The sequence below is a fragment of the Melospiza melodia genome, chromosome 1, assembly GCF_035770615.1.
Source record: "Melospiza melodia melodia isolate bMelMel2 chromosome 1, bMelMel2.pri, whole genome shotgun sequence".
Taxonomy (NCBI): Eukaryota; Metazoa; Chordata; class Aves; order Passeriformes; family Passerellidae; genus Melospiza; species Melospiza melodia.
The window spans coordinates 146,415,291-146,443,220 of NC_086194.1; the positions used below are offsets into that span (position 1 = coordinate 146,415,291).

At 35.2% G+C, this 27,930-nt stretch overlaps 1 protein-coding gene across 6 annotated transcripts in view; it reads left to right on the plus strand.

Annotated features, from left to right (window-relative positions):
* The window catches only part of RALYL (RALY RNA binding protein like), a 367,622-nt gene that overhangs the window by 239,364 nt on the left and 100,328 nt on the right, over positions 1-27,930 (plus strand). Inside the window, exon 1 of one of the 6 annotated variants that reach the window (XM_063170969.1) lies at positions 20,839-20,986. The exons of the other annotated variants lie outside the window; for them this stretch is intronic. Coding sequence (XP_063027039.1) covers positions 20,950-20,986 — 37 coding nt within the window. The 5' untranslated portion in view covers positions 20,839-20,949. Of the gene's footprint in view, positions 1-20,838; positions 20,987-27,930 lie in introns of those variants that run through there. 6 annotated transcript variants of the gene reach the window in all.

Sequence of the window (27,930 nt, forward strand, 5' to 3'; positions counted from 1 at the left end):
ATTCCATCCTTCAAAACTTAGTAAAGCAGGCAATCCTTTCCCTCTGTTCTGAAGCTTAACCAATTTCAGAGGACATTAAATGGACATTTAATTGAGAAAAGTCTCAGCACCACAGTTCAACTTCCATAAAAAACCCAGAGGATGGTGCCCTAGAACTGAAATCTTTCAGCTCTTTTGTTGTCTACATCTTAGCACGCAGAGGCAAAGTTTATAGAGAGTGGAATGGGCGGAAGCATGAAGATCTGTCTGATGGCTGAATCTCTTTCAGTCATTCAGATTTACTCTCCTGTCAGCCACAAACTGAATTGTTTTGTACAGAGGCTTGCAGCTGTCTGTGTTTGGCCTATCTTTAAGCACTTCCATACATAAAATTAAGCTCTATAGATGTTCACCCGGCATCACTGCAGGAAAGGATTGGGCAAGCATTTTGGAAATCTAGGTACAGAAGAGCCCTGAAGCGCACAGAGATTTATGGAAAAGCAAAATACTTAAGGTTGCTATGAAGAAATCTTGAATGAGGAGTGTTGTCCATGCCGGTGATTGTATTTTAGAGTGCTTCACTGTATATTGCCCAAGTGACTTCCTCCTGGTGAAGAATCTTAACTGCATTATAAGGTTACTTTACAGAAAGCACATAGACTTAATCAAAAGTTTCTATTAGCAGTGTTTTGCTCAAATTCTATGTTCTACTCCAAGGTAGTGGGCTTCTTAAGATACTGCTAGTATTCTGCAGCATATACTATAAAAAAGGGAGTAAATAATTTTACCAAATATGTTTAATAGTGACATTTAGTCCATAGGAATTCAGATTTTACTTTCCTTGTGCTCAAGCAACTTTGTGCTATGTAATATTCAGGAAAATTTTCTGAGCTTTCATAAATGTATTTCTTTTGAGACACTTGCCCTCTTTGCAGCAAACAAAACTCTTTCTAACCTAACAGACCGAGGTAATAGCAGACATAATTATAGGCATAATAATTCTGCTTAAAGAACAGTAAGTTATTCCTGTGGCAGCATAGTTTTTTAGTTACTGAGAATGGTCTTTGAATAAAAACTTCTTAAAATATGTTGAAATAGAGAATTTTACTCAATTTCTTGGCAGGAGTAATTGTGCATAGGTATATAATCAAAACCATCTTCGGGCTAGGCTGTGAGTCTGTATATGGTCTAGGCAAGTTCCATGGCTTGCTTGTCATTTCATGATGATCCTAATCATTGAAATAGCAAACCTGATGGAATGTGGCAGGTTCTAAATACAATTAGATTTTTTTCAGATGAGAACTTGGGGACCTAATATTTTCCTATGGTTAAGAACCTGTTACAACACATGCCTTGAACAGAGATTTTGGATCCATATTTCTGGCATACACTGCTGTGAATCCTTTAACTTCCTCAATAAATGGGCACTAAACTGTTCCCTAGGGAGAGAATAAATTAGTACATGTTTGATGCTCTATGGAGTCCCTGGAGACCCAGTGAGGAAAGGCAGAGGAGGGGTCCAGAACCATACTCAATTCTTTTCTATTCCACCTACCCTGCTCTGTTCCAGGCACGGAGAACCCTGTCAGAATCTGCCATCCTCTTGTTCAATACTTCCCATGACAAAATTCTTTTCCAACTCTCTAGACCACAGAGATATTGCTGGGAGATACTGTCTGAACCTCTCAGGCTGCTTTATATATGCAGAAAAAGGTGGCTATAAAGGAGTAATAAAAAAAATATACTATTTGTATTTCTGATCACGCTTACAATCTTCATTTCTTTTTCTTAAGAAAAATTCTTGAGATATGTCACTGATAGAGAAGCTAAGACAGGTTTTAAAGCTTGAATATTACTGCCTAGGTTCATTTTACTTAACGCTTATTCATGAAAAGAAGCTAATTGTTTAGATGGACATCAAATTAAACCTTCAATTCAATGATAACCCTTGTCATCCTTACTTATGACTTGCTTAATTATAATGATTGTTCCTCTGATTGTAAACAAATTGCCTATACTTCACTTTCAAACCTGTGCTTTTAATTTGGTAAGAGAAATTTCATGAATCATGTACATATCCCAGAAATAAATCTGCTGTCTTGGCCTTCATGTCATTGCCTCCAGGTAGGGTAGAATGAATCTTGGTTTTATTGTGAAGTATTTCAACACTTTACTGGCATTGTGGCTTTTCTTTTTATATCAATATAGAAGTTCTCTATTGTTAGCAAACATGGAGTTTTAATCTTTTTTTTCTATCTCACCTGAGCAGAACTCAAATGTTGCATATCGAGTTTAGGCTTTCATTTTTTAGCTACAGTGCTATGAAAACATTAAAGCAAGGGAAATAGAAATAGAAATAGAAATGGAAATGGGAATATAAATGGAAATAACAGAAATAATAGAAATAGAAATAATGGAAATATAAAAAAACCTTCCCAGAACCTTTTGAGTTATGCCATATATATGTTTCTTTTCCTAATTCAATAGAATTGAATTCTCTGGAATTGTCCTCAAGAAATTCTCCTCAGCCATTTTTTCTCTTCTTCAAGTACCTACTTGAGAAGAGAAGTACCTCTCTAACTGAGAGCAAGTAAATTTTTGTTGTTGTTGTTTTGGTCAGAAACTTCATCACAATTAATGGGCATAATGTGCTTTTTATGAATAAGAGAATAATTCTTAACTTAGGCTTTGCCTTCAGGATTCAGAGCCAAATCCACTGTTATAAAATGGAGCTAAAAATGTTTGGCTACACCTAATGGTAATTAGGCTGAACCAAGGGATGTTCCCAGGCTCAGGGCCTAAATCATCCAGAGAACAAGTTTTTAGAATCATCCCGGGATGGTTTAGGCTTTTCACTTATCTAGCAGCACAAAGGCATATTTTGAAAAAAAATCTTGAGTCAAGGACCATTTTTGTAGTTACTCTTGTTGCAGCTACCTTGTGTCAGTATAAAAGTGTTTAATTGTATTGACATGGGCTATTCCACTATAGTTTGATGCAAGACAAAATTCCTAAGTGGGTTTCATTTTCAGGTACCCTGAAAAGGTTGTTAAGGGGTCTTCAACATCCAGAAATTCTCAATTATATATCATTGCCAGTAAATCTCAATATTCCAGGGCCTGGATGAGAGATTGTTATTTGAAGAGCAGGAAAAAAAAGCAAAATTTTTTTGAGAATTTTTCTGTCTCAACAGAACAATGACAGTAACTGCAAGGGTTTGTATGCAAAACCCCACTGAAATTTTTTTCCTTGGGGAAAAAAATTACAGGATTGTGGTGGTTTTCACAGGGGTCCCAGGACAAGAAAAGAGACAGAGATCTGACTCCATGTTTCAGAAGGCTGGTTGATTATTTTATGACATATATTATATTAAAAGAAAATTATATATTAAAACTATATTAAAAGAATAGAAGAAAATATTTAATCAGACGGCTAGCAAGCAAGAATGGAATGGAATGATAATAAAATCTTGTGATTGACGAGTGAGTCTGAGACAGCTGGACTGTGATTGGACAGTAATTAGAAACAATCACATGAGACCAATCAAAGATTTACCTGTTGCATTCCACAGCAGCAGAAAATCATTGTTTACATTTTGTCTCTGAGGCCTCTCGGCTTCTCAGGAGAAAAAGTCCTAAGGAAAGAATTTTTCATAAAATGTGTCTGTGACACAAGATCATAGCAGTGGAGGAAACTTGAATTTCTTCAAGCAAAAAAAGAACAATGTATAAGGCACATGACTGAATTTATTTCTCTGTCTTTATTGTATTGGCCAGGGGAATATTAGATTGGCTGCTTACATAAATTAGACATATAATTTGGACTAACTTTTTTAGCAGACACAAATCACTGCTGCACATATATGGCCTTTTTATCTGTTCACTGTGATAAGTGGAAAGGCAGAGAGGGGATCCACTTCATCAAGTGTACACCAGCTGGACATTTTCTCTCCTTGGGAACCACTCTTAAGGCAGGGAGGTGGTCGCCACAACTTCACCATACCTTATGAAAAGTACCTGGAAGCAAAATCTGCTGCCTGTTTCTTCTGTGTTCCCCATGGAAGCTGCAACTTTTAAACATTTCATGTTTGGGCTTTCAGGAAAAATGAAAAACAGATATTTTGCTGATCCGTAGCACACTAAACAGGTTTTTGCAGCTCATCTAAAGTTAAACATTTGATAAAAGCTTGTGGATTTGATAATAGAATTTCTTAGCAAATGTCAGTTATTTGCCAAAAGAAAATATTCATTGTGCCTCCACTAGTTAACAGAGCTTGTCAGTTGAATAAAAAAAAAAGTACATCACACTCTATTGTATTCTTTCATGCTCTGAGCCATTTCTATTCTTGTAGTCTGTAAAAAACTGCCAAAAGTGTATTAGACTTTATTTAAACTTAGCATTTTTTTAATTTCTGGGGTTTTTTCCTTAAATTCACTGAATTTGCAGCTCCCCAGATGGTGATCACTATAGTATTTGCAATGTGAGTTTTTGCTAGACTAATAACTAATATTGACCACAAGATGGCAAGGTTTGTTCACTTTTCTGTGATGAGAAGACCGCAAAAGGAAAAGCAGGAGGGTTGCAACAATGTGGAAATAAGGTCAAAGGAAGAAACACACATAAGGACTCTGATTTCTCTTATATCAGTACTTCCAATTTCACAAATAAACACATAAAAATCAGATCAGTGTTAAAATTCTGTTGAAATGTCTTAGAGTTTGAACAAAAGTAATATATTTGCTAGTTTTTCCCTAATACAGGCCACAGACATTCTTTTTCCAGTTCGTGTTATCCATTTTTTCATACTGGAAAGTTCAGTATTTGCATTTTATGCTCTTCCCCATTGTGGTGCGTCCTTAAGAAGATAAACCACTTCATAAAGATAAACCTTAAGAAGATAATCTCACTTCAAGTGCAGTGGGATTAAAAGCCAAGATCATTCTTGGGTGTAAAGGGTTTTCAGCGGGACAAGAAGTATCTTAAATAAAAGCCAGTAGATCAAACAATTACGATGTCAGATTAAAACTTCAGGGCATAACTTAGTCATGTTCATTTGAATTTAAGCAACCTGATTGTTCTGTGTTTGGAGTAGTTTTAAGATTTCATATAGTTCCTCTTTTTTCTCATTTGAACACATTAAGAATCAGAGTCTTCTAAACATCTCCGTTTGTAATGTGTGATGGCGATACAGACAATTATCTCTGCTGAAAACCTCCACATGCCCACAAGGAACATAACATCCTAAAAGTGAGTGAAATTAAACACCTTGAAAAGAAATTTCTGGTGACATCAACTATTGCAGGCACGAAGCAGCGCGATTGGCTTCTGGAGGAACCTTTTTCTTCGGGAGTTGCAATGGAAGCTCGTGTCAGCAGATGGCACTGGAGACAAAGCTGTGAGACCGAACGGGTGCTCTGAACAAGGACCCGAGACTTAAATATTTTATCTCTTTTTTTCCATTGATAGAAGCACCATAACTCAAGGGCACCCCCTCTGCCTTGTGTTATAAATCTTTTTACTAAGCCTGTGCCATCGCTTGTGTAAAAGTCACTGATGCAGACCCATGATCTCTTTTCCCTACACGCAGTTCAGGCAGGTTGCAAAAGCAAAGTGTTTAGTCACATTTTGATCTGTTAAAGTGTGCTCTATGGGAAATAGAGACATTTTCTTTAAAAATAAGAGGTTCTTGGATGAGGTGGGAGGCAAGAGAAGTAAGCAATTCAAGTTTTACATACTTGTCTACATGAAAATTTTTCCCAAAATTCTTAGAAAAAAAAGGAGCGATAGGTAACTAGTGATCAGTAATATTAAAAGTACATGATTGACTAGGAATTTGTTATTGAAAACTATAATTATCAAAACATAAAATTTATATGAAAATATATAGACTCACAACATTACTGAGAGAAAAAAAGAAAACAGATCAAATTAGCTGCGCACTTACCAGACAAATGCTTACAGTTATGTAAGACAAATTTTCTATGATGAGCAACCTGACAAAATAGCCTTTTTGATCAATTTTCACTTTGATAATAGAAATAAGTGGAGGGTAAAAAACAGAATTTTGAAAATTACATGGGAAAAAAGTAAAATCTAATCACTGAGAAACGAGGCACAGGTATGAATGACAGTTCCATGTAAAAAGTTGGAAAAATAAACTCAGTTACTGAACACAAATGGGCCCATCTATATTGCCCATTCTTGGAAACTGATGTAATGGGTAGAAATGACATCTAAATGTAAAGAAGAAAGAAATTTCTTTGGTGTTAGAGTGGAAAAGGAGACTCAACTTGCAGAAGAATGAGCACAATATATTATGTCTGGGAAGAGGGGCCAAATACTCTGGAAAAGAATCCGCTGTAGAGCACTTATTATTGAAAATGCCTCAGTGGTTTTGATCAACTGGCCATGAGCCACAGCTTTAAAAAGACATTATAAATTAAGTCCAAACAAAATAAGCAATGGTTAACAGCCTATCATTTGAAGGAAAATCACCTTTTATCCTTACTTCTCTATTGGTGGATTTGTCTCAGGTTGCTGTTAGCATGACCAGAGCACAGATTTCTCATATTTCATATTTTGAGGCTCACTGGAGTGCAATTAATTGCTAATTTGGGCAGGAAATTATGAATATTTTGGTGATAAGTCTCTATACTTGTCTGCAATCTGTCAATGTACAGAACTTAAAATTTAAGAGCAGAACATTATCGTCTTGGTCATGACTGGGTTTTAATTTGCAACTTGTCTCCATTTCAAATACAGTCCCATTTTTCATATAAATGTTGAGTTACTTTTTGAATCTTACATCCAATTGTGTAAAGGAATTTGTTCATTCATTCACAAAGATCAGGATATAATAAATGGGCCTATCCCACTTATCTTTTCTACTTTCCTTGTCCAAATAATACAGATCAATTAGACACAGGATAGTTTAGCATAGGCCACCTCTCTGTCTCCTAGTTTTTTACAAAATAGTTCCTACTGATATGTAAAATCAAGTTTGAAAGGGAAGCTTGGAAATTGGAAGAAGCATGTATTTTTTAATGCAGCATCTGGTTCTGATACTTGCCTCTTATAAGTAACTTTTTTATTTAAAAAAGGTAATTTTTAAATAACAAAATATCCATTTGTTTAAATTACTTAGCATTTACCAGAAGAGATGAACTTTATCTGTTCAGCTTGTTGGAATTTTTTGGTTTTTAATGGTGTCTTTGTAGACAAATTCATGTATTTATTTTAAATTGCTGTATTTTTAAATTGGATTGTTGTGAAATGCTGCCAAGATTTCTAGTGAGGTGAGCCTTTAAAATTCAATGACAATTTTGTTCTGGTGGAATGGAGCAATATGATCATATAATAAGCTGAGATAATGATGTTTCAAAACGTGTGATTTATTTTCAAAAGTTGAAGCCATTATTTCCATTATCTATGGCTTCAGATTGCAAGAAAATATGTCTGCATTGCAAATTAAACTTTTAAAAATGTATTTATCATTAAGACAAGTTAATTCTGCTTTCTTTTGCAGTATTTTATTTTGCTTAACACATGATGCCCTATATTTGCTAGTACCTCAGGACAAATTCTAGATGGAGGTTTAAAGGTACATCATTTTTTAGGCGCAATTGCTAAATAAACTCCTAAAAGCTTCTTTGTTTAAATTTAGACACCAATTTCCAGCATTTTTCTGAAGGCCTGCACATTAGAATATTCTAGTTCAGTCGCCCTTAGAAATATTGAGGCCATTGAAAATTTCAAGACTACTTCCAGTATGACGATCTGCCCAAAAGAGATGAAATTGGGCAGTGAAATGGCATGATTAGTCATATGTTCAGCCAGAGATACCATTTGCAGACCAAATTCCTACTTCTATTGGAAAGATTAGGTTAGTAAGTTCACTGAATTGGAAAGTTAAGGATTGTGAGCCAAATATTCAGTTAATTTAAATTAAAATAATCTTGATGATTTCCCTGGATTTATGTTTTTGCATAACATAGAACCTCCTACATCATGAAACTCAGTCATCCATGAATCCAGGCAACTAATTTGTATAATAACTTCTAATTTATAACACCTAAAATTTTTTTATTCTCTTCATATTGAACTCAGTGATAAAAAAATGCTGCATTCTTGGAACTCCCTCTGTGTTTTCTGCATTATAAATTAGAAGAAAAATAATCCTATTTCTCTTTCCCTGAGGTCAGGTGTTTTAAATGTTATTAATTTGGTATTATTCAGAAGCAATGCTTCCATTAACATTTGAAAAAGTATTTTACTAACATTTATTATCCTGAATGAGAGTTACTGAATAGATCTGTGTCTTGAGAGACTCTTTAAAAATCTTAATCTCTTTAATAACAATCATCACATATTCTGCTGCTGTCAGAACATTGGGGGTTATATAACAGAAAATGTGTCAAAAATCCTCTTGGCAGGACTATATTTCTACACTGGCCCCGTCCACCCAGTGTATTGATTTCCAACACTTTCTCTTCCCATTTAGTCAAATCTGGTGTATTTTGTCTGCTGGTCAAATATTCAGCTGTAGTTTGGCAGAAGCCACATGAAACTCTCCGAAGAGAAAACTCTCTTCACAGTACAGCTCAGAGAAAGTGCAAGGCTTTCGGCAATAACTTTATGTCAGTTAAACCTGCCTCAGTTTTTCACATGGTTTTTATTTTTGTATTTACTGGAAGTTTTTGAAAATGTCAATCATAATTTTCATTGTGTGTGTTTTAGATTAAAGTTGGAATAAGTTGATTTCATCATATGTTTGACATAATCTTGGGGATTTTGTGTTTTGCCTTTTGCAAGCACCTATGAACCTTTATCAGGTTCGATAAATCTGGTGGCTTCCTGGGAAAATATGAAAGCGTCACTATTTTTCATTTAGTCAAAGAACAATAGAATCACAGAATAATTTAGTTTGAAAAAGACCTTTAACATCATACAGTTCAACTGTAAATCTAAATCTGCCAAGTCCTTCACCCAGATGAAGCCAGTGAAACCACAGTGAAAATGTCAAACCACCACCAAATGTGACGGGGTCAGAGTTCAATATCTTCAGCAAATCAAATCAAAATATTCTCATTTTCTCTTTGTAGTAGCATTTGATTCCAAGTACAGCAGGATGTTTACTCTTCAAACCTCATATTTTAACACATTTGGGCCATATGTATAGTGTCCTTCCACAATAAATATTAATCTGGACTCATCCTTTTAATTTTCTTAGTGGAATAGTCCAGATGTTGGATTTAAAAGATTTCAAAAAAAACATGGTACTGGTAAATTGAATCTGGATTGGTTTGGGATGGTTCCAAACGATAATGTGCAAGTGGTCTTAAATGAGAGATGTGGACTCAGTGTAAAATGTGGACTAGTCATAGCATTTTTTATGGTGTGCAAAAAAACCTGGTGGGTTAATGTTTTTTCTGATATTAATTATCTTCCCACAAAGTTTAATGTTCCTGTCTACTTCAGAGCAAAGGTTCTCGTTTAAGGTATTCTATTTGTAGTTCTCCTTCCTACAAATTAGCTGCAGAAAACCCCAGGCAGTGCAGGGCTGCCTCCAGGGAATCAGTAACTCTCACCATATCGTCAGTACGTTTAGTTCTTACTGGAGTGTGGGGACCCCTTGGTAACAACATCCATGCTTAGCTACAGAGCATTTCTCTGCCACTAAATTGGGAAATTTTGTACTACCTGGAGTTATTGATTTGGATTATGAAGGCAAAATATAAATTATGCTATGGACTCCTGTGCCACCCTGCTTTTATACCTGCAGGTCAATGTATAGCACAGCTGATTCAATTTGCCGACAAAAACCCTTAGTGGCAAGGGATGATCTGTGCTACAAATAACTTCGGTAGCGCAGGTCAGCCACAGGTTTTTGGACTAGCTCTGTTACGACACCTCAGCCAACCTTAACATGCAGTAGAGATGACAAAAAATTTAAAGGGCTTTTCATACTGGAGCTGATGTCTCTATTATTGAAAGCAATGAATGGTCTAGTAATTGACCCACAATCGGCCCCACATCGACTCTGATTGGGGTGGGAGGGATGCAGCCCCCTAGACAAGGAGCTCACCTTCAGCTTGTCCTTGGCCCAGATGAGCAAACTGCCCGGATTGCCCCACTCATTGCAATCGACAGGAGGGAGCTGTTGGAGGCAGGAAACACTTTTTGAAAGTGTTCACTTAGGACATTTCTTACCCTTATTGTTTAGATGTCAGTATGGACAACACTCATGGCCATCCTTGTGCCAGCTTCTAAAGGCACCTTACTCTTTCAGTAATGGCAGAAGGGACCTACATGCTCAGTGCAGCATCAGTTAAACTGAATCCTATGAGAATTAGTTTCAAAATAATCCACTACACATTTCATATGCTAAGACATGAGCAGGAATTTCAGTTTAGAGATCAAAGGTGAGTAGTAACACTTAAATCCCTCTATTATTTTGCTGCAGCACCACAAAGGGATTTTTTTCTTATCTGTAAAAGTTAAACTTCATTTTAAAATATCAGCATATTTTATCTGGTATAGCTGAACCAAGAAAAAAAATCTGGGGACAGATTTGTCCAAAATTACTCTAGATATCCCTGTAGTTTTGCTATCTTCTCTGAACAGACTGTCTACAGAAATTGCTATTCTCATAGTACCAGAAATGGTTTTTACCTTTCCAAGGTGCTATAGAACAGGGAACAGAAAACTTGTTCCTAAATTTTTCATTGCCTATGATTTTAGAGTACAGTTTAATTAAACCTCCTGGATGCCTTAGCTTCACATTTTCACTTAGCTTCTTAACTCTTACCTGGATAAGAAAGCATTTTTCCTGTTAAATCCATAAGGGGATAAAAGCATTCTTTATCTCCTCTACTGTACAGATATCTCTTTTTAATTATTTTTCAGGTCATTGAGAACACAATTCTGTTTTGTGGGTTTGAACATCGAACAGAGTTGTTATGTGCATTTGCAGTTAATTCAAAATATTATGTGAAATTCAGCAGTAAAACCTCAAGGTGAGGAGTAGTAGTCTTTCCAATTTCCTCTTCTTGTGATTTTGAAACATTCCTTACTAGACAATGTTTCACCTGGCAATACCTTATCATGCAAAGGCATATTTTGATGCCCTCTACAACTAACCATGATTTTTTTTTATTTCTGTAATTTTGTAGGTGTTGTTGATATTAGCCAGATTTTTTTGTTCTTTTTAATGCAAAACGTGCTTCAAATGTTTGACACCCTTACCAAAAACAGGTGAACATATTTAAAGCATTCCAGTGAAAAACTTTTAAATGCTATATGGCACTATCGTGTTATTTTACCAGCCTTGATTAGAGCTTAAAACAAAACCCAATTATTTGGCTTGCTATATGCATAGTGGAAAAAATCTTGTTTCTATATAGGATTCAATTGTCTCAGAAATTGTCTTTGAATCAGTTGTAGTTTTTAGAGAAGTTGACATATAGGCAGTATATTCTAAAATCTGAATTCATGAATTCAGCGCACTCAAAATGTACATAATCCCACAAAAGACATGCAGTCTAATTTAGGCTATGAAAAAAGTGTCTCCTCCCCTGACATCCACCAATCTCATTAAGACATTAAATAATTTTGCATTAATAATTTTAATTTAACAACTCCTTCTTAGCCCTTTCCCCACACTGCCACCCCACAAAAAAACATGAGAACCCTTAAAAAAACCACAAGAAAATGTTTGAGTAGTGGAGTTGGAGTCATTCTGGTATTTCACAATTCCCTGTAATTCAAAGGATGTTGTCTTATGTGTGCCAAAAGTGCATCCTTTAGCATGGTCTGGTGGTGAATTGCTACAATACAGCTTTTTCCATCACTCCAAAAATCAATCTTCTTCTCATCTCTTTTAAAGGCCTTTTTAGCCCTCTCAAGACAGCAATTGTACTGATTGATTATGGCTAAAATTGTCCTGAGTCCCCCACACTGAGACAGATGCCATACAATGAGAAAAGAAAGCAGAACATTTTCATCTTTCTCTTGATTGCTGTAAAAAAAGCATTAGTCTGAAATTAAAGGTTGAAGCAGCAACTGTTTATTGACCATGCCATAAAGCATCATCAGTTTGCATTGCTGTGAGCCCTAAATTAACATTTTAAGGGCCTCATTTATTCACAAGAGGCTCTTTCTCAAGCTCTACTTGTTTTGTTTAGGACACAGAGGGAGACAACAGTCACTGCACTGAAGAACTGAAAATGCATTCTGAATCTGAGTTCAGTCTGTTTCAATGAACATATAAAAACTTTCAAATAGGATATCATAGTGCAATGGTGATGACAGCAAACAGTTTCTTCAAATGGTTATTCCTGAAAAACCTGTTTGAAGTATTCAAGTACTTAGTGCTTGAACAGAATCAAGAGACCTGAATTTCAGGTGTATTTTAGAAATATTCTTAGGTTATTCAAGAATGGATTCTGTTCTCTAAGTTTGTCCCATTGAATTTAGCATGGTGAAGTGTTTCATCAGGATGATAACTAAAACCAGTGTGAAAAGGAAAGCAGGGCAGCATTTCATTGCATGGCACTCCAATCAAATTGAAACAGATATCCTCTGTTTGGAGACTATGACACTGTGGGTGTAATTCCCATTAAAAACAACTTTTTATTTGGAGGTGGAATGATTTTGTTACTTAAGCAGAATCAAGACAGATTGATAGAACTTTCTTAAATTTCCCATGAAAACTAACCCATATTCAGCATTTTATTTCTCTAGAAATTATATGTATGAACATTTTGTATTAAATCCAAAATTAAGTGCTTGATACACAATTAAGCACTTGGTAGTCTGTTAAAAGCCTAATTTTTTTTAATGGAGTACAGCTGCTTTGGCCCCACATCTGGTGTCTGTCTACTCTTCTCTATTTGCAGTATTCTGAGATGATAGAAACTGGTCCCTGTCAGAGGCACTGTGACTTATTTCAGATTTAACAAGGAAGAAAAAATTCTAACACTTGGTATCTTTCTGACAGTTTTCCACAAGAATAAAAAAATTATCAATTGAATAAAAAGTATTGCATTTTGAAATATTAATTCTAGACACATTAAGATTGTTTCAAAGACCTACTTAAATTTTTAGTGTGCTCATAATTAAATTGATAACATTGTTTTCAATTGATAATTGATAAATATTGTTCTCTTATATCAATAGACATTTTTCTAAAATTTGATATTTATTTAACAAGGAAGGTCTCAACTACACGTCTGTGTTTGTCCTCTACTTAGGAAATTCAGTGAACTATAACTTTGGCATGTTGTTGTAATATATTAAAGATTATGATCATTTAAAGGATTACTGTGAGGTAAAATATAAGGAATGTTTAATAGTATTATACTCATAAATTAAATTGCTAAGACATAGTTTAATGATCGGAAAAATTGACGTCACTTCTCTATACATCATCTGCATTCTTTACCATAATAATGTAAATTGTAAAGACAATACGGTTTTGTGTGGAATCAGTTAGATTTGGACAAAAATTTGGAATACAAACCTAACTCTTTTTAATGGAAAGTAGGTGCGCTTAGTCCATAATCTGTGAAATTTGAACCAGACCACCACTTAGGATTGGCTCAATTGTTAAACAGAGGTTTAGAAATAATGTAAAAGTAACTAAGTATTGTTACTGGATGGTGAAAATCTCATCAAGATCAAACGCAAGATAATGAAAGTCCCTGCCAAATTAGCAAGCAAAGCATTTGAAAGAACAAATGAAAACTTATCAAGGTTAGTTAAAACGGATAAAATAAAAATAACGTGGATAAAATAAAATTAAAGCTAAGATGAAGAGAAGCCTGGACTTAGGAAAAAGACCCCAAAATAATAAAATTGCTCAAAACCAAAGGTGGCCAAGAGCAAACCTTTCAAGAACCGAGGTGGATTAGGAAAGAAACTACTCTAAGATGGGACAAACACACTTATATCTAAGGAATGTGTAAAGTAAGTGAAATGAGTTAAAACATCATTCATCTGAGATTGATTTACCATCTTTTCCACTTGCCAAAGCAGAAGGGAAGATGTTTTTCCACTATAGAAACTACCATATAGAATATCTAACTCTGAGCCTGATATTTAATTGATTTTTTCAGACATTTCAGAGATGAATATCTCCTTGTACCTGGCTTAAAATAACAGCTAAATATTCCTCAGATTAAGAAAGCTTAATGCTATCATTACAAGTCTAAAGGGACCTGGACTTTTTTGTGTAAAGTACTTTTTTGAGAAAAGGAAGAACTATCAGGCGTTCATAACTGTATTACTTGTTTTTGGAATAGAGGAAATAATAGAATTGGCCAAGTTTCACTTAAGGGTTATATAAGGACAATGTAGACAATAAGGAGTGTGTTAAAGCTGTGAAAGTATCAAGCTCTAGAGCCCTCGTCAATCTTTGGAACTGGTGAGAATGCTGTGGGGCAACTCTTGGTGAAAAAAACATCATTCTGAGTTGTAATGAAGTGAAGGTGAAGGTTCAAGCTTACAGCATATTGATTCATTGCAGCTGCTCTGAATTTGTGGAAGTTACTCAAATGTAATTGAGGACACATTGTAATTCTGAAAGATGTTCATAATGCGTGTCTGTAGGTGCCTGAGTTATCAGACCAGAGTCTGTAGCTCCAAAGATAGAGAGTATTGACACCTTAATGAAGGGATGGGACTACTGTCGGCTAAAAATGATTTATTACTCAGATAAACACCAGCTTCAAAGGCTGTGGGATTTTAGAGGAGCTAGAAGTCAGCCATAGCTCGAGGTAGCCACAAGGTAGTTACAAGGCAATATATAACATTCTAAACCAATGGAAAATTGCCGCAAAGTTTATTTTGTTTTTGTAATCTTCACTTAATTCTGCTGCACTGGGTGTACTTTTGTGCAATGGGCTACTATTACACCTACACATCTATACTTCTATTATAACATGTAAACTCTTAACTTACTCTATAGAGTTATATTACTGCACTATAAAACTCTTCACTATCTTACTCAATACAGTTTCTCACTTACTTAAGGCATATCCTTACTTGCAACTACAGAAACTTAAATCTATAATTTTTCTGCTTAATGTCTGCGTACTTTTATTTTTACATCAATCCAAGCTTCTTCCTAGGCTGCAAATCAAACCCTTCAGTATCTGTGGAAGTTTCTGTCTTTTAATTTCCTACACAGATCAGGGTCCAACCACTGGTGATCTCATTCATTCCCAGCTGAAAAAGCTGCTCCACCATTAAGAGCAGAGGTTCATTTTTCAGTATTCCTTAAAAGTAGATACAGGACATTACATGCTTCACACTTTCTGGTGTTAAGTAGCCCATGACATACTAGTCTCCCCCTGCCTGAAATATTCTGTTAAAATTAGGGAGGCTAAGGGACTAAGATGGACCAAATCTTGGCCAGTGCTGAATCTTATGACAATCGATATTGGATCTGGGCATATGTGATCACAAATAAAGTTTGGAAAAAACTACAAGTGGTCATCTTATCGATCTCCAATGAAGGTTCCTCTGAGATACCTAATCTGCTATAAATCCTTTAGCAAGCCTTCTTATGCTTACCTTTAACAAACTTGGTTTCCAAAAAAATTATTTAAATCTTTGTTTTACAGACTCTATTATCATCTAGACAGGGAAAATGGCTTATTCATGGCTTTTTTCCATAAAAATTTTTGTTCAAGGACAGTTAAAAAGTAACTCGATTGATTTAGGGTTTCCTCCTCTAAACCTTTTTCACGTTTTGAAACTCCTCTCTTTAATAATAGATAACAATTTCACTTTTAGACAAGCACATGTTGATTCCAATGTTATATTTGTAGGAAGTGGCACATTAAACCTTGGGAAATTATGACTCACAGAAAAATATCCAAATGTATTTCTAGTGTTCTTGTTGGAGGAATGAGAACATGCTGGGATCTGGGCAAGGGCCATGAGGAGCAGCCAGTTTGAGCTCCTACCTGAGAAAGAAGGTGTCAGGCTTTGTTTAATACCTCTGTGATCATATTGTTAAATTCTTATAGTGACATCTGATAAAAAGAGCACAATCTAATGAGGGAAGCTTGACAGTGAATTCCTTAAAGACTAAAGATAAATGCTACTGTAACAATGAGACAAATGAAATTCTAGTAAAAAAGCTTCATTGAATAAGAAAAAATTACCCATGGTGAAAGTAGGACCAGTACCATAGGGGCTTTCTCCTGCTATCTAAAAAGGAATCTTTTGTGGTGAAGTGTCATTACTGTCTGATAGTGCTGAAGAAAAGTAAAATGGGTCAGCAAAAATGTAGAAGATAATAGAGAAAAGAAACAGCAAAAGTTTTCTTAAAATCAAACAGCTCCAGAAAAAAAATTCTTCTGTTTTTTTTTTCCTAAATTACTGGATGATGTAAATGCTGAGAATGTAGCAAATTTAATTCTAAGGCAGAATTTGATAAATACATGAGGTCTTCATGAAATCTTGCAAACTGTATATTCTTCTGAATACAAACACTGGAGCAGAGCAAAAAGCAACAGAAAAAATGGAAGACTTATGAAACACTTTAACTGCATTTTGTCTTTAGTAAAGAGGAGGATTGCTGATTTGAAAGTGTTATGATCAGTTATTTCTCTTTTATCCAGACAATTTCTTAATACACACAGCTGTGATTATGTACCAACAAATAGTGGCCTCTTTGAGCATATTTACAAATTCAGTCACTCATCATTTTCTTTCTCCATATTATTCCTCCTACAGTCAATCACAGTCTTGCAGGGTGAAGACCTGAGAGTTAAAGTTGGAAACACTTAAAAACAATGACCCTAAATATAGAAATGCTAGGGAATAATGGCAATCATCAGAAAGAGGTTTGAATATAAACTCTTTGGGCAGGGTTTACTTGCCTAGATATTTGCCTAGAGCCACATAAGACACTCTTGGCTTCAGCAGGGTGCTCCAGAAAGTTGTAGGTTTTCCACAGGGGCTGTGCCATATTTTCTGGCACTGTGAGAATGTCTCAGATACCACAAATCACTGAACTAGTGCTAGACATGAATGTTTAGGCAGTGGAATTGAGACCTTTAATCTACAGCTAACCTATTAATAAACCTTTTCCTTCTTTGGCACTGTCAATGGTCTTTATTTCTGATATGTTTCAGGAATGCTAGACAGCTTTGTTGTGTCCTGAAAAACATTTTTGTAACTCCTTGATTTTAACTTACACTTGTAGTCATGACATGTGGAAATTTTACTCCTTCTCATCCAACTTGCCACTGTTTCTGCAGTATTTTACCTGTGTTAGGCAGGGTTGGTTTGGCCAATATTTTAAGCTCTGTCCTCATTACGTCATAAAAAGAATATCTTATAAATCTGCCTTATTAGCTAAGTGACATTTCTTGTTAAAGTGAATTTTATTTAACTAATATAATTGTTATAAAGCAACATTGTTAGATATCTGTATAAGTATTTATCAGTAAAAGGTGCACATACATTATTTTAATAGATCAATAATTTTATCAAGGAGGGGTTATTACTTGGAGGAGGTTAAACATTGATGCTTACATATACCCTTTATTCAAAGAAAGAACTAATTCATATTCATGGATGTAATATTTTCTTAGATGACATCATAATAAGTACTGAAGTGGAAGCTATAAAAGATTATTATCTGAGAAGACTCTTTGGGTGTGCTAAATTAGACAATGAAAGAGAGAACAGACTTTAAGCTTCCTCCACCTTCCTTTTCTGCCCAAGATCTGTACATTAAAAATAAAATTGAGCATACCACCCAGGCAAAGTGTTTATTGATGAGTAATATGTGAAATTCATGTTAGCAGTTACATTTATAAAATATCTGCATTTTGTTTATTTTCTTCTTAAAAAAGGAGAGTTTGATAATTTTATTACAGTATTCAAAGAAAATATTGGGACCTTATTATTGGGACCTTATTATTGGGACCTATAAGGTGGGGAGGAGAGAAAGGCAAGAGGTGTTATGAGATGTGCAGATGTAGACATTATCTATGTAGACATTATCTTTTACCACCAGCAACGACTGATAAAATTCGTTCCAACATACTGTTTAAATAACATTTTAAACTGTTTCAATCATGTAAGACGCATCCTTGTAGAAAAGCAATAAGTTTAATGTGACAAGGTGATTTTTTTATTGCTCATATGTTCCATTCATTTCTTCCCACCTCACTTAGCTGGTTACATTTAACCAGCCATATGCCAGATTCTGACTTTTTTCAAGGTGTAATGCTGTGAAAGGGAATTTTAAACCCTCCTAACAGAAAACAGTAACACAGAAAAACAGGAAGATGCTGTGCCCACTCAAATCTAGCCAGCACATTCAAGGTGTGGGGTTTTTGCAATATTTTCTCCTGAAGAGACCTACAGTGATTTGCCAGACAGATTATACTTATTTTTAGCAAATGCCTTTCACTGCACTGAAGAACCAGAGTTCCAATTAACACAAAGAAAAAACCAATATAGGCTATGCTCTCAAGGATCATTGATTTAAAATAAATTAATCCCTATCCCATGAAATACCCATTTAGTTTAATTTTTTATATTATACCATTGCCAAAATATTTCCATATAAATACATGTTGTAATAGAATAATGCATGAAAGACCAGTAGAAAAAATATGCAAGTTGTTGTAGGTGCTGTACATTAGACAACATTGAGTTAGTAATATATGTCTAGGTTAAACACAGAATAAAAATCAGGGAAAAAGTAGACATTAATGACAAGGAAAAGATCTGGGCTTTTTAATTACAATCTAATGTGAGCTGAGGAAAAAAATTGGAGACATGTTGTGGAATCAATGAAACAAGGAAAGTTTGAACTGAATAATATGTTTGGGAGCCTTCAGGTAGAAGAAGGAAGAGAGCATGAAAAGAAAAGATTGCTACATGAACCAGTAAATTTAAAGGGAGACCACAGATCTCTGTAGTTAAAGTCAGATCACAGATCTGATTCGGCTGCAAATTTACTCAGAGGGAAAACTGAGCAGGGCAACTGTGGAGTTAACCTCAGTTCATATAAATTGGTGCAAAAATATTGACTCTAATGGATATTAACTGCACAATGCTATTTGAATATAAGGCCTCCAGGGTCTTTCTATATGGTGCAGATAGTTTGTCTGCTGCCACGCTTAGCAATTATACTAATTTTTTTTCTTCCTGTCACGTTTGATTTGTTTTGCAATCTCCCACCTTTCTGCTGACCTCAGCAATTGAAATGGTGTAATCTCAAGTCTGGTATTTTGAGACAACTGTAGGTGAAATACTAAAGAAATCTAAAAAAAATAGCCATTTCTTTTACTTTCTTCAGACTACACTTTATCCTCAGCTTTCCTGATACAAATCCAAAGCAAATGAAAAGGTATGTGGTCAGATTTTGACAGAAGGAGGAAATTAGATTAATAGAGCAACATAAAGTAAAGATTTTGCTTCAGTAACTAGAGGCATGTCAATATGAGGATTTGTGACTACTGAACAACTGAAAGGCAAATTAAATAGTGCACATGGTGCACCATGTGCACCATTTAATGGTTATATGGAAATATAAAAATATATCTGATATATCTGAGAGGTGAAATTATTATGAAAAATTTAAATTTAGGGTAGGCAGATTGAAAGAGACATTTCTTTTAATTTATTTTAATTGTTTTTCATTAGAAAAGTAACTATAGGTCAATGTTTTAGATGAATGCTACCAAATTGTTCCTCTTTGACTGAAACATGAACGATCCATGAACACCAAATGTTATTGTTTTTTATGTAAGCCAAATATATTATTTTTCTTATTTCTTTAAGTAGTTAGGGAGCTGCTGGCTAAATATGCATTTTAAGCAGGAGAAAGTGTACTATTACCAGTCTTCAAGACATTACAGTTATTCTATTTTTTTCTTAGATGCTTCTGCATTTGTGCTATCTGAGTTTAAGATGGCAAGCAGCTCAAAATACAAATTTCTTAAAACTTTAAAAATATATTCACTCAATTTTATTAAAGGCAGACTTATTGCTGAATGACCTGGAATTTCTTCTTCTTTTCAACTCCATTATTGCCACTGGGATCTTCTTGACTATAATCTAACCAGCTCCCATCTCCTCAACATGGCAAAAATTTCCTCACCCTTCACCTGTTCCATTTAGAAAGATATCTGGATTCTTTGAAATGGTGATATACATATATGTGGATGATCATAAAATGCTGTCACTTTATCCCCATGACCTTGTGATTCAAAACACTAGAGAGCAGTGAAGTAGCTACAAAAATGAACTATCAGCAAAATGTTATTCACATAGCTTTCCCCAAATTAAGTCATTGAAAGGTGATGCAGAAGTAAATATAGGCATTAAAAAAATAATTTAATTTTATAAATGAATATTATATAAATTATTTATTTAGAGAATAATCTATTCATGGGCTCCAACATGCAGTCAGGATTTAATTGATCAACATGTGTTGATTTTGTTTTAATAGTAATTTGGAAATGTAATAGAAATGAAAATGTAACCAAAAATATTTTAACATAATCATATGCATAATTCTAAGCGCTCTCAATGGAAAGTTAGTTTTTGCTAGTTTATGAGGTCATTTATACAATTTTGGTTATGTCAGGGCTTTTTCAAGGAATCTTGATTTCAGACCATTGCATAGCATATTACCCCACTTTGCCTGATTACATGATTCTATCTGTGTTCTGGATTTTTATTACATGGCATCAAACACATTTGAAAAAAAAAGTATGAAAATAAATATGTTTTGTCTCTGAGCCTTGTAATAGAAAAAATAGCTAGAGCCAGCAGCAGCTCCCCTGGATTTTAGGAGAATGGTATTACCCTGCCTTTCTCCGAGAGATTGCTGGTTACCTTCTGTCAGTGAGCAACTGTCTCACTGCAAAGCAGGAGCACGATCTCTTTTGTCTGTGGTCAAGGCAATTATTTCTTAGAAAGTGGAATTTCTTCACAATGACTATGTACAAGAGCAAACGCAGAAACCAAAGATGTAAGTAAATTATAGTTTTTTTTAATGTTCTTAGAGAGGAGGGAAAATAAATCTCCAGTTTCATAGAAAACCATGTTTTACTTTACCCTGCTTTGCTTGAATTATACCAGGAAAACAGGAACAGTATTCCATGCCAATTATCCCACTGTTTCCTCATATTAGGTGCATGAAAGAGCTTTAAAATGAAGGGGGGAAAAAAAAAAAAAAAGCTCACTTGTTACCATGGAAACCCTCAGAAAGTGATTGCTTGATGGCATCAACAAAGAAACAAAGATTAAATATAAGTTTAGTTCAAAAGAGCAACCTTTATTCAGGGCTTAATTAGTGGCTAGGTGTGACCTTTGATTTGATGAGGCTGACATGCTTTCCCCTGGTGGACTTTTTTGTGTGATTTGCATTAAGAAGCCAGTGATAGCAGAACTTTAAGGGCTGTTATTTTATTTTCCTATATCACAACTTTCAGAATTAACTAATTTGCTAGCAGAAGAAAAGAGAAGCTTGCATGTGTGTCTGCTGTGCCTTTCCAACACTCCAGCCCTGAAAATTCACCGGCTTCCTAAGGCATGACTTTCCAGTCAAGCACCCCTTTGACTTTTTAAATTGCTACGGCATCAGATGGGGGAATTTCAGTATAATATTGCCTCCTCTGGAAGCTTATGGAACAGGTGACTGAGGCAAGTGAAAATGTGCTGTGGGTCAGGTCATGAGGCATCTGCTACTGTAAGAAAATCTAGTAAAAGGCTGAGTTATGAATACAGAGCATGTCAGAAGCTGTGAAAAAAGGCATTCCTCTAAGAAAAATGCCATGTACACACTGTGTTTTTGGGGAGAGGGCAGGAGGGGCAGAATATCGAATTCAAAACCACATAAGTTTGGACTTCATTTGGACAGGAGCATTGCTAGGGTTCAGAGGGATATATACAGCTATATCACTGACCTCAGTTTCTGGTCCTTGTAGATTAATCAGTGTAGCTGTCCTTCAGTTTGTCTTGCTCAAAAGAAATGGATGTGCTGAATGTAGAAAGTTTAGCAGGACAGATCTCTGCTAAAATGTCTGCAACAGAAATCAATCATCTGCATCACATTCAAAAAAATAAATTATCATAAATTTTCATAGCAGCAATAGAAGAAAATTATTTATATACAGGCAAATTATGATTAATCTAGCTCTTTTTAATGTATTAATTACTGTCACCATTATTATGTAAACCAGGAGCTCTTTCTATAACCAGCTGCATTCTTGCAATCTCTCCTGTCCAAGCCTGGTTATAGTGTACAATAAAAAAATTTGTGCTGGGGTAGATGAGTTTCAAGGGGGTTTTGTTGCAAGGATACAGTAATTCACTCAAATGGCACAGGATGCTCCTAAGAATGCTTTTTTGAAGAGAACCTTGCTTTCACCCCTACTGACCCCAAGGAAAATTTGTGATTTGTCCAGAGGCAAAAAAAACCCAGTGAAACATGATCAGAATTCATACTGTAATTATGAGGGTGGATGTTGCAATGTTTTCTGTTTTAAAACTGTCTTCAATTTTAATATCCAAATCTAGAAAATATCTCAATATTACATACATATTGTATAAATTACATATATAGGCATATATATTATACATATATAGGTACCAGTACTGTATAGATGGATGCTTCATTAATGCATTAGCTAATTAGTAACTGAAATAACCCTAAAAAAGAAACAACAAAAAAAGAGTAATTTTGATAATGATCCTGTTTATATCATTCAAAGGCTTTTTGAAGGATAGATTTAATCTAAGCAATTTTTATTCTGAAATATAAGGAATTATGGTAGCAGCTCCATTAAACAGAAGGTAGGTACCACATTTTCTGTGCATTTCTGGTGCCCCTTAATAAAACATAAAAAAAGATGTTGAGTATATTATTTCCAATATATGTGGAGTAAACCTTGGGATCCATACCTCCTCACTGCCTCTCACTACACCTCACTACCACACCTGAACTTGTGGCACAAAATGAAAGTGAACTTTGCGGCTTTTCCCTATTCATTGAAATTATGCTTCTGGATTTCATACACTCCTTAGAGCACTATAACCATTGCTTTCCAACCCCCTTTTTATTGCTTTTAAAAAGTTATAAATGCATTCTGTACTTAATTCAAAAGCACATCTGATAAGAAAGGAGGATAGAAAATGTAGAGATATGATGGCACTTTTCTAATGCAAAATAGAAGTAATCTCCATATCCAATTTCTGTCTCAGGTACAAAAACTGTTGCTAGAAGAATACACGCAAAAAAAATGTGTTTACCTACCTGTCTGTAAGAATGGGATGAAAGTTTCCTATGCATATTTTCAGCTACAACGTAATACATAAATATTCTCTTCTAAGTTAATCTTAACGCTTTTCTTTCCTTGTAACTTTGAGTTCAATTGTAGAAAAGTGGCCCTTATAATAAATACTTAGCATATTTTATTTATTCTATAAACATTGTAACTTATGAAGATTAAAATAACTATCACAACTAATTGTAAAACTTGTCTCACTAAATAAACAAAATTCAGATTAAGGCTATTTCTGTATGTAGGTGTACCTACCTACAGACAAATACACAGCTTCCATGCATACATTTATCTGCACAAGCAGATGATGGGATGCTTGATCCTTCAGGATGCTTGGTTCAGGATGTTATCTAGGTGATAGGCTGGTTTCTCATTTCATTGCATGGGCGTAATGGCTGAGTGAGGGAAAACCATCATAGACAACACAGTCTTGCTACTGGGCACTGTGGTGGAAGAGTTTCCTGAAATAAATCTTGGAATCTTAGACTGTCCTACTTTGGGGCTGCTGGGGAGGATGGTCAGGAAAAGTATTGCAGTAGGCTGCAGTGCAGGTGTGGGTTTTCTGCATGGAGAGTCATGCAGCCATCCACAGTCCCACCTTCTGGAGATGCCACGCCTCCAGGCTTCCTCTCCCAAACTGAGCAGCAGACATTCCATTTCTCATTACAATCTTTCTTGCAGCCTTCTCAGGAAGGCTATTACAGGAATCAAGGAAGGTTACTATCCCTGAAGAAAATAATGTTGGAAAAAAACTTATTTACCTATAAAGCAACTTTAAGAAACTCTCATTATTCTTATTTATTGGTGGTTTGTGTAGCTTGACAAGATAAATCACCACAACCTTGTGAAGGGTTCTGCATGAAAGGATGATCCTTAATATTTCTTTGGTCTAACACCATAAATTTGACTCAGAAGAAATGTAAGTGGAGAAAAAGAGAGATGGCTGGTGTGGCAGGCAGATATGTTTTGGGGAAGCACAAGAGCAGCACCTAGGAGGAAATGGCAGAGTGCTGCCAGAGAGATGCCAGTGCTGTCAGAGTGCTGAACTGGGGATTAGAAAGGTAAAGGAAGGGTGGAGAAATTAAGGGGAAAAAATAGAACTTATCTCTTGCTTTCTTCAGCTTTTTGTTCTCAGTGTATCATGGGACCTCTCACACATGTTGGCAATAACAGTCAGAGCACAATGGCAGCAGAGGCAACGATCAGTTACTTTTGAATATTGGGAACCCTTGATAAAGTCAACAGCTATCATAAATGCAGCCACAGATACTGTCCCTTTCCAGGGTGCTGGAAATTGAATTCCCAAACTTGTCCATCCAATATGAAGAATCCTGTCAACGTCAAAGGTCCCTGAAATTGTGCTCCAAATGCATTGATGACTTCTGTCATGTAATGTCTGCAGGCACTACCTCATGTATGTTTGTGAAGAATCTTTGTCTTGCTGAAGAAAGAGTTTTGTGTATACTGATAAAGAAGAGAAATTCTGTGAAATTACAGTTTGAAGGAGTATTTTGTCCTATCTGAATTCTTCGGTATATTGCATTGTCCAATATATTTTCTTTCATTGAGAAGGTCCCACTCGCAAATCTTTTTATCATGGATTTACTGCTCTTATCTTCTTTGTCACCCCTTAGAGAAGTAATTACCACTTTCAGGCTTAAAGAACTGAGTTGGCATCTGTTGAGTCACATTATATTACAGTTTGATCAGCCCATGATTACTTCCATCTTCTTTTTGCCTCTTAGGGCAGTAAAGAGGCCTCAGTACTGAGGCTGCTGCTGCTCAAAGAAAACGGCAGCCTTTAATACAGAGTGTGCTAAGAGGTAAAGTGACTGGAAAACCAAATCTCATTGGGGAAAACAAGTGTAGTTGCTGACCCAGATACATATAAGAAAACTCTGCCTCTTTCCTTAAAACGTCAGAGACCTAGACAACAAGGGAATATCTCTTCAGCATGGTATTGAGACAGCTTTATTCATGTAAAGCTATCCTGGAATAGCCCCAGGATATTCCTGCTGCTGCATACCTTTTGAGGAAGTGGAGTTCAACGCAATTAAGTGTATCAGCAATAAGGCTGAGCAAGAAGAAACACATGATCTGCAGGAATACAAATATCTTTGAATATTAACATCAGATGGATAAAACCTTTATACAAATAAAAAATACAATTGTGACTCAATAAGTCAGGAGCTTCAGGGTTAGAAAATTTTTTCTTGTAGCTTTGAAGGGAGCTCATGGTGAGCTGAGAGGGTTGGCTTATTTGAAATTATTCATGCTCGTTATTCCCATGTTACCAAGCAGTAAAACTGAAGGTATATGTTCCTGACTGAAGAATGCTGTCTAAATGAGCTACAATTTTTTCTTTGACACTTTTTCAAGTATTTGTGTAGACTTCTAAAGCAGACATGGGACTTTTTTTCTGCTTCTAGACAGTAAAAATAAATCAAAAATATTGAAAGAAAATTGTTTCATAGCGCATCTTTTGAGAGGTTAGTAGTCTGACCAAACTCAACACACACAACTTACATGATGCTTCCAACTGCTTGGCAGGAGTCTGCATCAGGAAGAAGAGTAGAATTTTTGTCCTTGTAGAGGAAATGCTGAAAGTGTGGAGAAAACCTTTACAAATCAAAAGCTAACAGTCTGCCTTGAAAAGGGGAGAGAAAGGAATAAACAGTGTAGGTACAGATTCAGAACTCACTTTAGAAGAATTGTCTGAGAGCAGAAGTCAGAATAGCAGAAATGCAAGTGGAGAACATAACGAAGAAATTCAGCCAGCCACTTCAGTTTTATGGAGGAGGAATCTGGGGCAGTAAAAAAGCTTAATAATAGCTTTGACTTCATTAAAAGATTATGGTTTAAATGCTTGGGGGGGTTCTTTCTTTTGCATAATTTAGTAGAATAGTGGACAATGTACAACAATTCAACAAAAAGGAAAAATCAGAAAGCTAGGGACATCTCATAGAAATGCATATGCTATTATTAAGGATCATAAAAAGATGATTATTAAAAAGTATGAGCAGATGTGAATAATGTAATTTGGATTATGTGATTTGAAGTGCATTAGGGGAATTAGCGGTGAATGTGCCACACCATTGAACGTTTATGTTTGAAAGGTCATTTAAAACTAGGAAGGTATTGAAAATATAGGGGTACTACTGGTTTTCATGCACAAATAAAATTCCAGCCTGCGCAAACTGGAACCACATGCTGCTATGTTCATCAACCACACAATTTCTCAGTAGTAAAACAGCACTTACTGTGTGTTTATTTTAGTAAAATTTTAAAATTTTTATGACTTCACTCCAATAAAGACCAGACATCTGGGAAAACCAATAAAAAAAAAAAAACTTGAACTGTATTAAAGTAATAATCATTAGGTTGAAGATAACCATAGTCTGAAGTAATCTATATGGAAAGACAATTCTAATTGTTAACTTGAGCAAACAGAAGTCTGGTTGTTAGAACCTAAATTTATATTACTGCAGGCTGATTTAAGATATAAATTTTCTGAGTGTAATCAGTCATAAAATACTAAAGGAATTTGCAATTTGTCCTCTCCATCATTTCGATTTTGAATACAGATTGCTCATCTATTTTCTAAAGTCTCTTTTAAAGAATTACTATAAAACTGATTGCAAAGTACTTACTCAAATTCTAGAGTTTGTATGCAAGTTGAAAAGAGTATTATTGTCATAAAATATCTGAAACCTACAAAACTCTGGAAATCTTGAAGGAACTACAGCCTTCCCCTATAAAGAACTCTATGCGCTGCTGTAGCATTGCCACCTACCTGCCTACTCAGAAAAAGGGGAAGAATCCTTGAGGTATTCAGAACACAGAGAGCCTGCTCTCCTAAGGGAAAATCTGCTGTTGCTTACTTTCATAGAAAGTTCTGATTTTTTTTTTAAACAAAAGAATTTAATGACTGTGTATTTGTGCAGTGGAAGTCCTGATTTTAAGAACAAATCTTTTTTTGCTTTGTTTTCATAACTGATTCAATTTTTTTTTCATATTGCATTAAATTTACTTTCTCTGTAGGAACAGCATAGGAAAGAATGCCTCCATCTGATATCCAGTACATGTCTTTTAGCACCAGACAAATCTTGTGTCTCTGCCTCTTTTTGTAATCAAAACTATTGACAGGATGAAAATCCCAATCTTTCTGACAGATTCAACCTTTTTTTCAATAAATGAATGAAAGTTTTAGCATTAAATATGTTTTTCACATTAAATATGGAAAATGAAAAAAACAACTTTGTATTTCAGTGGCATACCTCCAGATTTAACCAGTCACAAGACCAAGTTCAGTACATGTGTGGTGATACCAGAAGGAAAAAAACCATAGTTTTAATAAACATCTTTCAAGTACCTCAAAATATTAACCAAAATCTGATAAATCATTAAAGGTATATTTACTGGTTGTAAAGTATCAGCCAAGGCCTAAATGATGCATAAAGTCCATCATTTTTTTAAGCAGTTATATCTTCGAGATTCTTCAACAGTAAAACCCAGATACATTTCTGGAGGTTAGTTTTGAAATGTTCTCCCTTCTTCTTGCTTCCCCAAAAGGACAGAGATCTCGGACACATTAAAATGACATTACAATGTGAGCACAAAAGACCAATAT